Here is a 17339-nt window from a genome sequence, read left to right as displayed (position 1 = left end):
TGGATGGTTATCCCACCATACGTTGTATTACTTGTCGATATAATTGAAGTCGGTTTTTCTTCGTTTGTCTGCAAACACAATTATTACTCAACTACACAAAATACGTTGCGCTAAAAGGAGACTTAAAGTCATACAGCCTTAGCTATCATTATACCTTACATACAAGAAACGATAAAATACACTATATATAGTAAGACAATAAAAAAAATTGATGATAGGCTTATAACTTAGTAGATAATGTACACAAGAAAAAAGATAAGAGAATAGGACTTTCCCCAGTTGTAGGATTTTCCAATCTTTTATAACACAGTACTGTACTGTAATGCTGTAGCATGTCGTCGCTTAATTTACGCGGCTGAAGGAAAAATCTTAGACACTTTAATCATAGCCATGCAGTTAGGGTTGCTTCTGTTCTTAAAACACTGAAAAAAAAATCGTTTAAACACAACTTATGATTATCATAGAGTATACAATGAAATCGAAATCAAAATCAATAACAGCTTTATTTAAATAGGCCCCAAGAGCACTTTGGAATTGTCATTTTACAAATTAAAACTTTAATAATAAATTATGATTTTTGTAAAAGTAAAGCTACCACCGATTCGGAATGTAGATTCTACAGAGAAGAATCGGCAATGTAATCCTGAATTGAGTAGTAATATATCATATTGCTGTTCGTCAAGTTTACTGGAAGACGTCGTTTTATTTATTATCTATAAAAGAATAAGTATTATGTACTACATATTCTCCAGAAAGTTGTAATCCCTCTAATGTTGCAGTGTTCAAGTTACGGCAACCGCTTACCATCAACCGTACGCTTGTTTGCCACTGTCATTAAATAACAGACAAAAAAATTCAATTCGTGAAACACATAACTCTCCTTTGGCAGTTTGTTAAAAAGCTTCACAATCAAAATAGTACGTGACACACAGCCCTGTTCAAAGAACGTACACTATCGCTAATGGGATTCTAGGCTGCATTTTATATTGCGTCATAACATGATGGCGGTGATGTTGCATTAGCTTTATTAATGCAATATTCAATATTACCTTCGATTGGGCTTTAGAAAATTACGTTGAAAACGATTGGAGGTTAAGTGACGCCTTGGGAATTTTTCTACCTTTATATTATTTATATGATATGCCCTATTAAATATCGAGTCTTTTGATAAAAGGTCAATGTCGTAATTTAATCTACGTTAAAATTATAATCAGAAAATCTTGAGAAAAAAACTAAGAAAGATTTCTTTTTCGTTTATTACTAAATATTCTAGAAACCTTAGAAGTCTCTATGCAAGAGAGTAGAGTAGAGTGTGTTTTGTCTTTATTTTTTATATGTGACTATGATGATATAACTGTTATATTATTATTATATTTTTAATATATAAGCTTAAAATGTAACTGTTGTTTTACAAAATTATTTTTTGTTCCAGGGGCTTCGGTAAACAAGGATTCCAGTGTCAAGGTGAGGCATTTTAATTTTTATCAACCGAATAGAGAAAATGTAACATAATCGAGAGTAGAAAAAATTGTTCAGACGTTTAAATATTAATGTAATAAAGATAAAAATACGAAGTCGATGCGTAAAAATTTTAGACAAAAGTTGGAAGGAAAAAAGTTATATACGATTTGTTTTGTTATTTATTTTGAAGACTTCTCATTCTCAATATTAAAGCCACTATTGACTGTAGCACTTGTAATAGTGACCCACAACAAACATGGTAAATATTTTACATGTAAATCGCAGTGTTGGTGAACATGAACACTTAGAAACGATTCATGAAGACAATAATTTAAATAATTGTGTGTTGCTTACAAAAAACCGACTTCAATTACATCGACAAGTAATACAACGTAGGTAGACGAAAAAATAGTCAAGCAAATACGCATTATTAGATATAACTCAAAAAGTACTTGTCATATTTCGATTAAATTTAAATAGAATCGCGTGACAAGCGCCACCTTTCGATTAAAAAAAAATCATCGAAATCGAACCACCCAGGCAAAGGTTGTGAGGTGACACACATTAAAAAAATACATCGGAATTGAGAATCTCCTCCTTCTTTGAAGTCGGTTAAAAAACCTCGATTGAACAGATTTCTATTTGAAAGGTTTAATCCTTATCTATTCTATCCCACACAGCTCCACGAATAGTTAAATCGAAGAATTAATGTGTTCATTGAAATCAATTATCCATTAAAATAACATCGCATCGTATAAATTAAACGTATACGATTTATTACCAATAATGCCCCTCGTTAAGGTCTTCGTACGGGTCATTTAATTACAGCTATAATAGCCGCAATATCTTAGAACCGACAATTAGAATCGATTTCTTGCCAAAAAAAAACTTTTTTATATAACTAGGTCGGTAAGCCGTACGCTTGGCCCGGCTGATGGTAAGCGGTTACTTTAGCTTATAGACGCCTGCATCGCCACAAGCATTGCTAATCCGTTGCTGAACCTTCCTCCAATCCCCCCTAGAAGTTCTAGCAACCATATTCACCACAGAAGAACACAACACTACGTGAAAGCAGTATTATTTATCTGTGATTATCTGTAAGGTCGAGGTACTGCCCTAGCCGAGCTGCTCCAAATATTGAACAGGAAATTTCCTGCTGTGCCCTACTTCAATGAGTCATATACAGTCGATCTTACACTCGGATGTAGCTTATGTTCAGTTAGAACTGACAAATAATATTTTTCACAGTATGCAGTTTCGTGGTCCACAAGAGATGTCACGAATATGTCACCTTTACCTGCCCCGGCGCGGACAAGGGCGCAGATTCCGACGTAAGTTGATACATTTTTACTACACGTAACTTTGGTTGTAACAATATAAGTAAAATGTGTAGCTGTCTAATCTCTAAAGAGAGATAATGTTATGCGGGTTTCCGGACCCCACAACTTTATCCTATAGGATCCGCTGGTATAAGACATACCTCTATACTTAAATATTATGTAATTAGGTAATTTCAAACAATTGTTTGTTAGTAATTGTTGATACTTTTTTCAAACTCTGACTTTATCTATCATGACAGTCCTATTCTAAATTATCTCAGGATCGGACTTAAACAAGGAATGAAGATAAGGCTAATTTCATATCAGTCCATTATAATTAGATCTGACAGAGTCGCCTGGTGAATAACCAAGTATTGTAAAACCCAGTGCGATTATTTTTCGATACATACTCATTTGCTGTACCTAGAAATTTTCCCCACTCCCAAGTAAAAATAAAACGCACAACGAGCTTTAGGTTTTTATGTCTTGCTAAAAAATTCCTGAACCAAAGATTATTTACAGAACATTAAAAAAAGGACTACTTATTAATTTTAGTAGCTATATATATAAACATAAAGAATAAGATATTATATGACTTTCAATAAATTTGAACAAATTATAAAATCTTTTTCGCATTCAATCAATACGTGATACAAGTGGATTGTCAATCATTTTTTGTCATACTTACTGCTACATTTTTCTGATTCTAACGATAATTGTATTTGCTGGCAAACGGAAAAAAATCGACTACAATTACATCGACAAGTAATACAACGTAGGTAGACGAAAAAATAATCAAGTAAATACGCATTATCAAATTATGGTACCACACTTAGGATATCGCCTTGCAAACAAAAAAAGAATTATCAAAATCAGTTCATAAACAACGAAGTTATCCCCGAACATACATAAATATATACGAGTATATATATATAACCTCCTCCTTAGTAGAGTAAAACCGATATGTAGACATTTATTAAAATAGTTTTCAATGATATCATCGGACAAAACTAGCCGACAAAGTGTATGGCAACTTCAACGAATTTACAGCGACATAAATATTCAACTGAATTAAAAGATCAACTTTATTAAAAGCTTATTTTGACAATAATAACAGACACTTTATTTGTCATTTGTATGAGTGAAATAATATTATCGAAATTCGTTCTCGCTTTGCATTTGAATAATAAATTGTTGTAGAAATAAATTATCGTTATTTGTTTTGAGTTTTCGACTCTTTTTTATTTTATTTCTTTATTTAAGAACTTCATCATTCTTCATCGTTTAAGGCGACTGCATCACTATGTTATTATCTATACAAATATTATAAAGAGGAAAGGTTTGATTTTTTGTTTGTTTGTTTGTTTGTATGAATTGAATAGGCTCCGAAACTACTCGGCAGATTTGAAAAATTCTTTCACTGTTGGAAAGCTACATCATTTCTGAGTGACATAGGCTATATTTCATTTTCAAAAAAAATAGGCATCCTTACTAAAATTACGATAACGTAATCCAAGGTGTGAAAAAAATATCAAAAAACTACCTTACATCGCGTGCGCTGCGAAAACTATTGATGATAGAACAAAATGATATACTACATTTTTTTAGAACACACCATTATCTACAAAAAATCAGCGGCAGCATATCTCTAACTATTCATCAGCATATCTCTAACTATTTCAGTCATGTCACAATAAGCGTTTTTTTATTGAAAAAATGAAATTAAAATACCACCGCTACAAAAAGCTCTTTATTTGTACCTTGGTATTTTCATAACCAACATCCGTAAGTACAATAGCCTATTTCAAATGACTTCGTTTGGCGCCAAAGAAATAAGAGAGGGTAATTTTATGCCAACTTTTAAAATAGAGGGACAGGTATATCATCTTATTGGTAGCCTTTTACCACCACCAGGCCAAAATCCACAATACTTGCAGGTATATTTCATTTCAGACGCAGATCAGCTATCATTGAGGTCAAACATAGCTCCAACGCTGAAAATAGATTTAATTAACGAACTACAGACCGCACTGAATAGCCACAATGTATATATACGAAGCTTTAAACAAAACATAGAACGCAATTCTTCGGATAATTTAAAATTAATTATTCATTCCGACCGCCCACCACAGACAGCACACCCGGGTAGATACAATGCTCCAGCTGTAAACGAGGTAGCCGTTCTCTTGGTTGACGAAGAAAAAGGCCCCAGAGATATAGTGCTCCACGGAAGAGACGGCCAACTTAAAAGGGTCTCTGAGTTACACCGATCGTATGATCCACTACAGTATCCCTTAATGTTCGTGAAAGGAGAAGACGGTTATTATTTAACCATTCCGCAGGAAGGTACAGCGCGTAACAAAACTGTGACGTGCATGCAATTTTATGCATTTAGGTTGATGGTTAGAGCTAACTGTTTTAATGCATTACATTATTACAGGGACTTATTTAGTCAATATATTGTCGATATGATGGCAAAAATGATATCGGAACGATTGAATTACATATGTCGTAACCAACAGAGACTAAGGGCTGAAGAATACATTCATCTCAGAGATGCTTTAAATCAAGACGGAAATGTTGACCCATCAAATATCGGTCAACGCGTAATCTTGCCATCTTCATTTACAGGTTTTCCGCGTTACCTGCATGAAAAAACCCAAGACGCGATGACTTATGTCCGAAATTACGGGAGACCAGACTTATTTGTCACATTTACGTGCAACCCCGAATGGCCTGAAATTAAAGCGGAACTACTACCTGATCAGCGATCTTTCGATCGTCATGACATCATTTCAAGGGTGTTTCATTTGAAAATGAAGAAATTCTTAAATTTATTCGTTAAAAATGAAATATTCGGCAAAGTGAAATGTTACATGGCAAGTGTAGAATGGCAGAAGCGAGGTTTACCACACTGTCATTTGCTGTTTTGGCTAGAAACAAAAATCCAACCAGACGAAATTGATAGCGTCATAGTTGCGGAACTGCCCAACCAACAAAACGATCCGATATTGTACGATATCGTAACAAAAAATATGGTGCACGGACCATGCGGAGAACATAACTTATCAGCACCATGTATGAAAAACGGTATTTGCACAAAAAAATACCCACGACGTTTAGTCAACGAAACTCAGACTGGAGAGGACGGATATCCAGTTTATCGTCGTCGTGATGCCGCAAATGGAGGACTGAGCGCTTCGCTAAATATCAGAGGCAGAAATTTCACTATAGATAATAGTTGGATTGTCCCATATTCTCCACTTTTGTGCAGGACGTTTAATGCTCACATAAATGTAGAGTACTGTCACTCAGTTCAAGCCATCAAATACATTTGTAAATACATAAATAAAGGATCGGACCAAGCTACATTTGGCGTCAGAAACCCAAATGATGAAGTGGAAAACTACGTAAATGGCCGTTACATAAGTACTTCCAAAGCTGCTTGGCGAATATTCGAATTCCCGATCCATGAGCGGCATCCTACAGTTTTGCAGTTAGCTGTCCACTTAGAAAATGGCCAAAGGGTGTATTTTACCACAGAAACGGCTGTACAAGTGGCCCAAAATCCACGTAAAACAACATTGCTGGCTTTTTTTGAGCTCTGTAATGAAGATGAATTCGCAAAAACACTTCTTTACCACGAAGTCCCGCAATACTACACATGGGCCAATAATAAGTTCACCAGAAGGAAGCGTGGTGAGAATGTAGTTGGCTATCCAGGCATAAAAAAAGATTCCGCTTTAGGTAGAGTCTACGGTGTCCATCCTTCTCAATCCGAGTGTTTCTATCTTAGGATGTTGCTGCACCACGTACGCGGTCCAACTTCATTCCAGTACTTGAAAACCGTTGACGGAGTTCTGAAAGAAACGTATCAAGCTGCTTGCCGTGCTAGAGGTTTGCTAGAAAACGATGACCATTGGGAAAATACTCTCAGAGAAGCTTCGCTTTCTCAATGTCCATTACAATTGAGAGAATTGTTTGTGGTCATACTTTTATTTTGTCAGCCATCGGAACCATTAAAATTATGGAACATTTTCAAAGACGATTTATGTGAAGATATTAGACACAGAATCAGACAGCAAAATCAAGACATCACCTTACCATACAATGAGGACATTTATAACGAAGGTTTGATACAAATAGAAAATAAACTGTTGCAATTAAATGACAAAAGCCTAAGTGATTTCGGATTACCATCATCAGTTCGTACAGAAAGCAATGCAGCAGAGACTATGACTCATCGCTATGATACAAATAATTTGACCGCTTTTGTCAATGAAAACCTGCCAAAGTTAGTCCCAGATCAAAGACATGCTTTTGAAACTATAGTCGATAGCGTCATTCATGACAAAAGAAAAGTTTTCTTTTTGGATGCACCTGGTGGAACGGGAAAGACGTTTCTTGCAAATTTGATACTTGCTAAGATAAGACAATCAGGGAAGATAGCAATAGCAGTTGCTTCCTCAGGAATTGCTGCAACTCTCTTGAAGGATGGCAAAACTGCTCATTCTACTTTTAAACTTCCACTATCCGTCAATCTTGAACAACAATCTACATGTTCCATCCGCAAAAATGGACCTATTGGTAAATTACTACAAGACGCCTCATTGATTATGTGGGACGAATGCACGATGAGCCATAGAGCACATATAGAGGCCGTGAACAGAACCTTACAGGATCTAAGGAACTCCTCTGCAGTCATGGGCGGGATTACTTTTGTATTTGCTGGAGATTTTCGACAGACTCTCCCCGTTATTAACAGAGGCACGCGAGCAGATATCATCAAGGCATGCTTGAAATCGTCTCCCTTATGGACTACGATTGAAACATTAAAATTAAGGACAAATATGAGAGCTCATCTTCATGGAATCACTGATAGCGATTTCCCACAGCAACTGCTAAAACTTGGGGAAGGAATTTTTCCAACTCCAAATTTAAGCGGTCATTGTGACATTCTTCTGGATGAGTCTCTAGGCCAAATACTCCATAATTTGGAAAATTTAATAGATTCTGTATACCCTGATATCGAGAATTTGCACGAAAGAGACTTCCATTGGCTGTGTTCTCGGGCTATAGTATCACCTAAGAATGATACTGTCAATGAAATAAACAATCTGATTGTTCAAAAAGTCCCCGGCCAAACAAAAACATACAAATCGATCGACACTGTAACGAATATTGAAGATGCAGTCCATTATCCACAGGAATTTTTAAATTCGTTGAACCCTTCTGGACTGCCACCCCATGAATTGACGTTAAAAATCGGAATCCCAATCATGCTTTTAAGAAATTTAAACCCTCCGAGCATGTGTAATGGGACGAGGCTGCTTATTAAGGAGTTAGAGGACAATTTAATAGTAGCAACTATTATCACTGGCCCAGCAGGTGGTCAACTAGCTCATATACCGAGGATACCGATGATCCCAACTGATCTGCCAATCCCATTTAAACGGCTTCAATTTCCGGTAAAAACATCTTTCGCATTAACAATTAACAAGTCCCAAGGCCAAACCTTCGAATTAGTAGGGATCGATCTGCGAAAGAAATGTTTTACTCATGGTCAACTGTATGTTGGTCTATCGCGAGTCGGAGCCCCTGAAAATCAATTTATTTTGCTGCCACAAAATAAAACAACATCAAATATTGTTTACAGAGAAGCTCTAACAAAATAAATGTATTTTCTTTTAGGGTTATGACCTCAATAATTGAAAAAAAAAAACAAAAAATTAAAAAAATATATCAAAAAAAAGAAAAAAACCCCAAAAATATACAAAAAAAAAACACATAAATACAAAAAAATCATTAAATAATATCTGAATTTAATTATTCTTATTTTTTTTTTATTTACTCTTTTTTAGGAGCTCGACGCAAAAAGGGATGAAAATGTGTCATATTATTATTATTATTATGAATGTGTTAAAATTAACAAATCTAAATGTAATGTTTAATGCCCGTGCGAAGCCGGGACGGGCCGCTAGTTGTATATAAACTAATTTCTCTGGTTTCCGTACGGTAATGAAATTCTCTCTCCATTCGCCTATCTCTTCATAGTTCTAGTAACTTAAACAACGCATCTGAGACTCCTCTAATACTACATACTATAATACTATAGGTAAGGATCACTTAGATTCAATGAAAAATGTGTATCTACTTTAGATTAGCTTTATCTTCAAACTTTAAAAATAATTGAATGAATGAACTTTTAAAAGTCCCACTGTTGCGCAAGGGCCTCTTCTGCATGTTGTATTGGAGCTTAATTCACCATTGTTGCTCCATACCTACAATTAGTAACCATCGCTATCAACTGTTCATGATAACAACTTTGTTCGATAGTTTTACGTGCTTATCGAGGCGAGGCACGATGAGGAGAGCCACAAGAGCAGTGGCGTAGCGGGAGGGGCAATGGGATGTCATGCCCCGGGCTCCACTCACAAAAGGGCGCCAAATAGTCCGAAAAACAAAAATTGTTTGATAATTTTTATTTTTATTTTAATTGATTTCTGGAAAATATATTTCAAATTTAGTGTCGGTGTAATATAAAAAATGTTAATTCGTAAATAAAAATAAAAAGAGGAACACTAATCGAGTCTAAATCACAACAAATTAGAGAAATACCCGAAATATTACCGTTCATGTTATTTTGTGCCCTCGCTTAGAATAAAAATTAAATGTTATTAAATATTAAACGTTATAATTATGCTATAAGTTTAACGTTAGCATAAATAATAGTGTATACTAGCGACCCGCCCCGGCTTCGCACGGGTGCAATGCTGATACTAAATATACTAAAGAATGTCTTTATTTATAGTGTGAAGCTAGCTTATAGCATAGTTATTAACATAATAACAACAACATTCAAATATGCGTCGTTAGATTACGCGTTGTTACAGAATACGTTGAAGAAATAAAGGTTCACTGCTCGTTCCCCGTAGGTAATAGCGTGATAATATGTAGCCTATATGTTGACCCGACTTCTTAATAATATTCGTGCCAAATTTGAAGTCCATGCAGTACTTTTTAAGTTTATCCCGGACAGACAAAAATTCTAAAAATCATATTTTTGGCTTCGGTATCGATTGTAGATCACACCCCAAGTATTCTTTAAAAAAAATATTCAATGTACAGTTTTGACTTTCCTACCATTTTATTATATGTATAGATGATATTTTTCACATTTCAAGTTCAAAGCATTCTTGGTAAGTAATAAAACAAATAAGATTATAATGAAACATTTTTTTCGGATCTAAGAGTCTTCACGAGACTATGGTTGCTGTAAAGTATCCGAAACGTCGGGCATTAAAAAAACTTAATTAATAATCCGGGATAAAATCCGAAAAAGTTGTTTGATTATAATGAGTGGAATTCGCGTAACTATTGAAAACAAATAACATTACTTACTACATCTACTCTACGATTCTATTATATAGTGAGCTTATGACTTTATTTATTTTACTTTATTTATTTGCGAGTATATTTTACGTATATATTTTCGAAGGGCTAATAAAGTATTCTGCCCCGGGCGCGAGTTAAGTTCGCTACGCCACTGCACAAGAGCACACAGACAAGAAACAAATATTTGTATAAATGCCCTGGACGGAAATCAAACCCGTCGATCGTCGGTGTTTAGACGACTACTCACACTACACTATACGGTACAAACCAAACGGAACAAACTATTTAAAACTGGTTAAATATTCAGTATGTCTGAATGTACGAATATCTTACGTCGATTGTTGATTTTGTTTCGGTACGGCATTGTGTTGTAACAAGTTAGTTTGTTGTTTATAAGTACAATATTTTGAGACAAGTAAATACGAAGAGGCCGGATTGGTAATGTTTTCGTTTTGTTAGGGCTGCCTACGTAACAATATAAAAAGTAAAATTGATTTATACTAAATTTGTACTTAACAGAAATAATTTAACAGACATATTATTGTACATCTAAACTCAAAGCTAAAACTACTTCTACCTTCTCAAATTTAACTATCAAATTATTATTATATTTATTATTGTAATTATTATTGGACTGTCTTTTCGAGAAGTTAATATCATTAATTTCTCGAAAAGACAGTCCAATATATTTTTACTACAATGTTCTTTGATCAAATGGTTATTTTAACGTATTGCTTATACTGTAAATGTTCAACTCAACTTATTAAAGTACTAGGTTCTGCACGCGACTTTGTCTGCCTGGAATAAGAACAATTCTGTCATACATGATTTTTACGAAACTTTTAGTCCGAGGACTATCGTTAATACCGTAGTAAATCTGGACTTCTTAGTCTTGATTTAATCTCGGTACTAGGTGAGATTTTTGTAATAAGACTGTTTACGAAGCGCACGCAGCGGAAGCTCTCAAAAGGAAAAGAAACCCGATTTTGAAACATTCTTCATTAATGCTCCGCTTCTATTGGTCTTAGCGTGATAATATATAGCCTATTATAGCCTTCCTGGATCAATGGACTATCTAACACTGAAATAATTTTTCAAATCGGACCAGTAGTTCCTGAGATTATCGCGTTCAAGCAAACAAACTCTTCAGCTCTATAATATTAGTATAGACTAAGACTCTCTTCGGAAATTAAATTTGCTTTGGCTAATTCTACGCTGAATTAGTCAGATCTGTTAATAATTTTTACTGCATTTCTTTTTAAAGTTTAGTACAAAATAATTATTTTTGTCGAAATCATTTGACCATACCTAATCTGCTGGACCATACCGACTATAAAATTAGTCAGTACATAAAATTGTAATGTTCATATGATATATAATGAAACCCTTCAGCCCTCAGGGGGACGCCTTGAGGGATGAAGGGTTTCATTCTTGACCGTCGCCTATGTAACTTTGATCCAAGGCCCATGTGTTGTGTTAATAACCGTGTATTAATTAAAATGAATCGTTCAAGCCTAATAATGTACAAGTCTGTCCTTTAAAATTGTTACAAAACATATTTTGTGAGCTTTTGTTTTATTTTTTTGAATTTGGATTATTTTTTTCTCGAATAATTCTTGAAAAAAAAAAAACAACAAAATCGATTCTAATAGCTAAAGCTGCGCTTGTCCGAAGGTAAAGTAGGCTATAAAACTGCAAATTATAATCCATGGAAACGAGACAGAAACCATAATACCCTATGTATATACTTTGAGGGGTGTTCAGTGACTTAGAAATCAACGTTTAATTTTAAAACATTCTCTATATATTTTCAAGCACCAATAATTATAAAACTTAATGTTTTAAAGTCTCCATAGGCTATATTCGAAGCTGACCGCGCGCTGGCGTTTAATACGTATTTTCCCGACAAACGCTAATTAAAATGAGTGTGCCTCAAACTGCACGCCATATTAACACGCGAGCCAATTACTTTAAAATATTATAATTATTAACCACCGGTCTAGTGTAGTGGTGCGGTAGTCGCCTAGAACACCGACGGTTTACGGGTTCGATTCCCGCTCGGGATTGATATTTGATTTGTACAAATATTTCTTTCCTATTTGGGTGTGATCTCTGTGTACGTTAAGCCGTCGGTCCCGATTGTTATCGTCTACACCTGATAGCGATCGTTACTCGTAGTACGGAATATATCCGCCATATATCCGACGAAAATACAATATCCAGAATTTTCAGATATTTGTGTTTTGTTTTGTTGATTCGAATTTAATAATAATAATAATTCAAACGCGGTGTGTACTGTAATTAATTGCAGCGAGTAATTAAAACAATGGAAACAGGGACTGCCACATTTGCGACCATTCAAAATAATTATAAACACTCGTTATGGGGTAGATGTGCAGTTGGTTTTGTGCCGTCGATCATGGGTTCGATTTTCGCGCGGGACAAGTCTTTGTACATTTATTTTAGTCTAGGTATATTTCTTATGGGTTTCCAAGCAGTGTCTCGAAAAGAAATCCTTAATTGTGTTTTTATCATCAGCATAATCATGGCAATATTCTCAATTGAGTGAAGCTTACAAGAGGAGATAAAAAGTAGTATATATGGTGTTCTGGTTCTCCAGCTCGACGTACCAAATCGTCTTAATCGCTTCAGTAGAGTTTTCCTTCGAAGTGTAATGAAAATCAGTCCATACTTCGATCCATACAAACTTTTACTTCTATAATATCAGTAACTATGATATAGTCCCATAGAAAATATAACTTTTAGAATCGAATTGTACAAATCTCTAACGATATTTATTAATATATAATTTATCTATTATAGTTTGAACTAGCTGTGCCCGCAACTTCGTCCGCGTGGAATTTAACAAAATAGTTATTGTTTAGTTCGCAGAGTTATAAAATAAATAAATTTCTAAGACAAAGTTAGCCTAAGTTACTCCTTACTATATCAGCTATCTGTCAGTGAAATTCGCGTCAAAATCGGTCCAGTGGTTTCAGAGATTACCCAGGACAAACAGACAGACAGACAGACAGACAGACAAAAATTGTAAATAATGTTATTTTGGTATATGTACCATGTATACATCCATATTGATGTGGTAAAAGTGGTTATTTTAATATTATAATAAACAGACACTCCAATTTTGTTTATTTGTATTTATTTTAATTCGAATATATAAAACTTAGACAAACTTGCGTCACAAAAAGAAATCATCTTAATCCTCATGAGACACAAATTAAATTAATTTGCCTTTATAATCAACTAAGATATCCACCAATGAGATAGCTGGCTCAAATCTGTTCAAACTTTAAAATTCGTCGCATATTGAACAAACAACAAAAACACCGTCTTTATCTTTTAGAAGAGATTTTGAAAAATAGGATTCTTAAAACAAAAAGCTTTTGGCCAGCAGCGGAAGATTAATAATATATTACACTAACTTTATGACAGTCTAAGTAATATTAAATAGATTTTAGGTAAAAATACACAACTACAAAATAACAATAAGAAAAATACTTTTTACAAATACGCCTGTTTCAATTTAATTAAAACTCAGCGAAAACAGGAAAATTCCACAATTTAATAGGTATCCCTTTGTCTGCGGAAGCACCTGTCGGACCGAATTTTATCGAGTTCAATAAAAACTTTGTCGAAGACAATATTTACAAAGTTCCGCTTTTCGGTAGACAAATATTTTGGCGGTGTATGTATATTTCTTGCTTGTTTTTCTGGGATGTTATTTTCTAATTGATTTCTGAATACTTAATTTAAAACATTTCGGTCGAATCTTCTACAAGATAAATACCGTTTATTTTAAATAAAATAATGAATTGTACATTGTACTGTTCACGTGCTCATAGCAATTTCCTACAACAGGACACCCGTACCAAACATAACTTCCGCATTTGCACATACTCATCACCGACGTTCTGCGATCACTGCGGATCTCTTCTCTACGGGCTAATCCATCAAGGCCTCAAGTGTCAAGGTACAGCGTACACAAGTCTACGAGCTACGCTTCGCTACACTACTGCCTTCTGCTACTAAAACCTACCGCTTTCTTATTAGAATAATTTTTCAGCTTGGTGATGGTTCTTTATGCTCATGCGTATTTTATTTTAATACTTTTTAATACATTTCTTCTATTTCTGTTTTGTATTTCGTCCAATCGACAAGGTCAGGAACGACATCTACAACGAGTGTAGGACCAACTTCTTATACACTATTGGGACAATATTTGTGTAAATTAATTAAATGATTTATTCTTACAAAGGCCGCGTACGCTCCCCACAAATGGAACAATTGGACGTTCCTAACGCCAACGTTTTGTGACCATTGTGGTACGATGCTTCATGGTCTCGCCCACCAAGGATATAAATGTGGAGGTATAAATATAACAAAACGGGCCCCAGAAGAATTAGCACCCGACGTTATCCCTTAGCGGCAAATGAATTGATGTCACGGAAACTGTTAAGTCACTGTCGTAGATGACTGCATTTTGTATGAGAAACGTACGGGTGCCCGCATTTTGAAAGTATCGAAATTTCCTTTGCACTGGACAAGTAAATAGACACGGCGAAAACAAATTTAAAAAGTCGTGTTAGAAAATTATCAGCCAAACAACATTTGAATGAATCGAATCGGAACTGTATCCTGACCTACCCTATTTCAATATCGATGTAATTATTCCAACAAAATAGCGATGTTAGCTTTGTAAAATAGTAATGTATTGTAGCTTGTTTTTGCGAGAATTTGAAAATTCCAAGCTTGTTTGTTCTTTTATTGCATATCTTCCGTCTATTTGATGTTTTGCACAGAACTTCAGAACACTGTTATTAAGCATGCTTGTTGTTGTTATTCACTTAGTTCGCTGCTAAATAGTAATTTTCTTTTTGGTGTAAATTTTTCTCTTTACAGACATTTTGTTATAAACACTAAATTAACTCGATCTCGCTAACATAAACTTCAGCATGTCAAAGACTTTTTAATGTAATTCAAAACATTATCCTCTTTATGCTGTTTATTATTGTATCACATTGTTTGATCTAAACAAAAAACCCTTTTGTGTCTGTTTTAACCACTTTTCCTTCTTCGATGTTATTTGTATTTTAACCTTTAGAGTTCATTTATTTTTGTGTTACCCTCCCTGTACGTGCTTGTTATTAATGTAAATAAAACTATAATTTCTTAATGCACTTATTGTTACTAAGTACTATTCTAAAAATAAGTTTTTATTCTTAAAATACGAGTCTCGTAGAACACCAATCCCCTTTAAAACTTAGGCTGCTTAAAATTAGTAGATTTTCTGTAATATGCTAATGTCGACATATCATGAAATATGCTTACACATATAAACGTATATTTATAGAAAGTTATATCTCATAGCATGCGACATGAACGTGCACAAGCGATGCGAGGAATCCGTTCCGAATCTCTGCGGTTGCGACCACACCGAGCGACGCGGCCGAATTCAGCTCTCCGTATCTTGCCACGGGAACAAGCTTACCGTTGAAGGTATGCTTGTTTGTAAATCTTGTGACAACTGCAATATTTATTCAATACCCGTGCGAATAATTCGCACTAAATAAATAAAAAAAATTACCGACCGTCAATCATGTTGACGTTGTTTCAAAATTAAAGCCATTGTTTTTATAATTTTAATAATTAATTAATTTACGAAAAAAAGCAATAGTATTTTTTTTTTATTTGTTGATGCCGGTAGAGCAAGCAATTGTCTATAAAATGATCTATAATTTATGTGGAGTAATTATAAGGTTTTTTTCTAAAAATGGAGACAAACATCTCTTAACCTTAGCGTATTATTGATGATTAAATTGAATGTTCTAACAATTTTGTGTCAAAATAATTTTAGAATTATTTATGATTTTTCTTTATTCGAAATGAAATCATAGCGTAAAGCAAAGTTCTTTAAAACGCAAAAAATAAAAGGTCGAGAAAAAGCTATAATTTTTTTTTTTTTTGTCTGTCTGAATATTAAACATGAAATAGACATTTTACAAGTAACTTTACAATTATTTACAAGAGTATTAAATTGCCTACTTTACATAGCTTTTATCTGAAAGGTGATTCGTATTTCAATGAATATTTAATATAACACAATTAAAAGACAATATTTGGTCGCCTCCCAGTTAAGCAAGGTCGAAACTTGATTCCTATGGATCCGAACGGACTCTCTGATCCCTACGTAAAGTTGAAGCTGATCCCGGACTCAGACAACGTAAAGAAAAAAACCAAAACTATCCGCAGCTGTCTTAATCCTGAATGGAATGAGACGCTCACTTTTGATCTCAAGCCTGAGGATAAAGATCGAAGGCTTCTTATTGAGGTAAGCTTTATCAAATTTTTGTACTTATAGTAGTTGTAGTTTTTTAATAGAAAGCTAAGGAGTAAGAAATAACGGCTTAAGCGCTGGAATGAGGTAAAGTTTTAAAACTCTAAGATGCACACAGGGTTGGTGGCATCTTCGAATGAAATTTAGTACATGCAATTTGTGCTCGACAATTTGATACGACGAATTTTTGCATGCGTCATTTACGACTTTAAAAAAATTGAGTATCTTTCTTAAGATATCTTGTAAATATCAGATAAAAAAAGCTTTTCTATCAAATGATTCCTCTCTGTCATTAGTATAAATTACATATTATATGAATCAAACAAATAAATTTAATACAGGTATGGGATTGGGATCGTACTTCCCGAAATGACTTCATGGGATCTCTATCATTCGGAATCTCTGAAGTAATGAAGGCTCCAGCTGAAGGTTGGTTCAAGCTCCTCACTCAAGAAGAAGGCGATTATTACAACGTGCCCGTACCAGAGGAGGGCGCGGATCTGGCTCAGCTCAAGAACCAAATGAAAACCACTAACTTGGGAGCTCGTAGACCTCCACCACCACCTGATCGGGAGGTTCCACATAATATGGCCGCCGCTGACGTCATTCGAGCGACCGATTTCAACTTTATTATGGTTCTCGGAAAAGGATCTTTTGGAAAGGTATTGACTACCATAATTTTTAACTATAGTATAAAAAATACGAAAGGATTTTTGGGAAGAGTAATTTTATTTCGATTTACTGTTAAATGTGTTTGTGTAATTTTTTTTTTAATTTTCTAATTTTAAAAATCACAATCATAATAACTA

The 17339-nt window shown here is 34.5% G+C and overlaps 1 protein-coding gene across 1 annotated transcript in view; it reads left to right on the top strand.

Moving 5' to 3' along the window:
- The window catches only part of LOC123656284 (protein kinase C, brain isozyme), a 302175-nt gene that overhangs the window by 276282 nt on the left and 8554 nt on the right, over window positions 1–17339 (top strand). The window contains exons 2-7 of the mRNA XM_045591992.1: window positions 1433–1464; window positions 2710–2792; window positions 14055–14166; window positions 15564–15692; window positions 16328–16524; window positions 16872–17192. Of these exons, the coding sequence (XP_045447948.1) occupies window positions 1433–1464; window positions 2710–2792; window positions 14055–14166; window positions 15564–15692; window positions 16328–16524; window positions 16872–17192 (874 nt within the window). The remainder of the gene's footprint in view (window positions 1–1432; window positions 1465–2709; window positions 2793–14054; window positions 14167–15563; window positions 15693–16327; window positions 16525–16871; window positions 17193–17339) is intronic.

This window comes from Melitaea cinxia, chromosome 9, assembly GCF_905220565.1.
Source record: "Melitaea cinxia chromosome 9, ilMelCinx1.1, whole genome shotgun sequence".
NCBI lineage: Eukaryota > Metazoa > Arthropoda > Insecta > Lepidoptera > Nymphalidae > Melitaea > Melitaea cinxia.
This window is presented reverse-complemented; position numbering and strand designations above follow the sequence as displayed.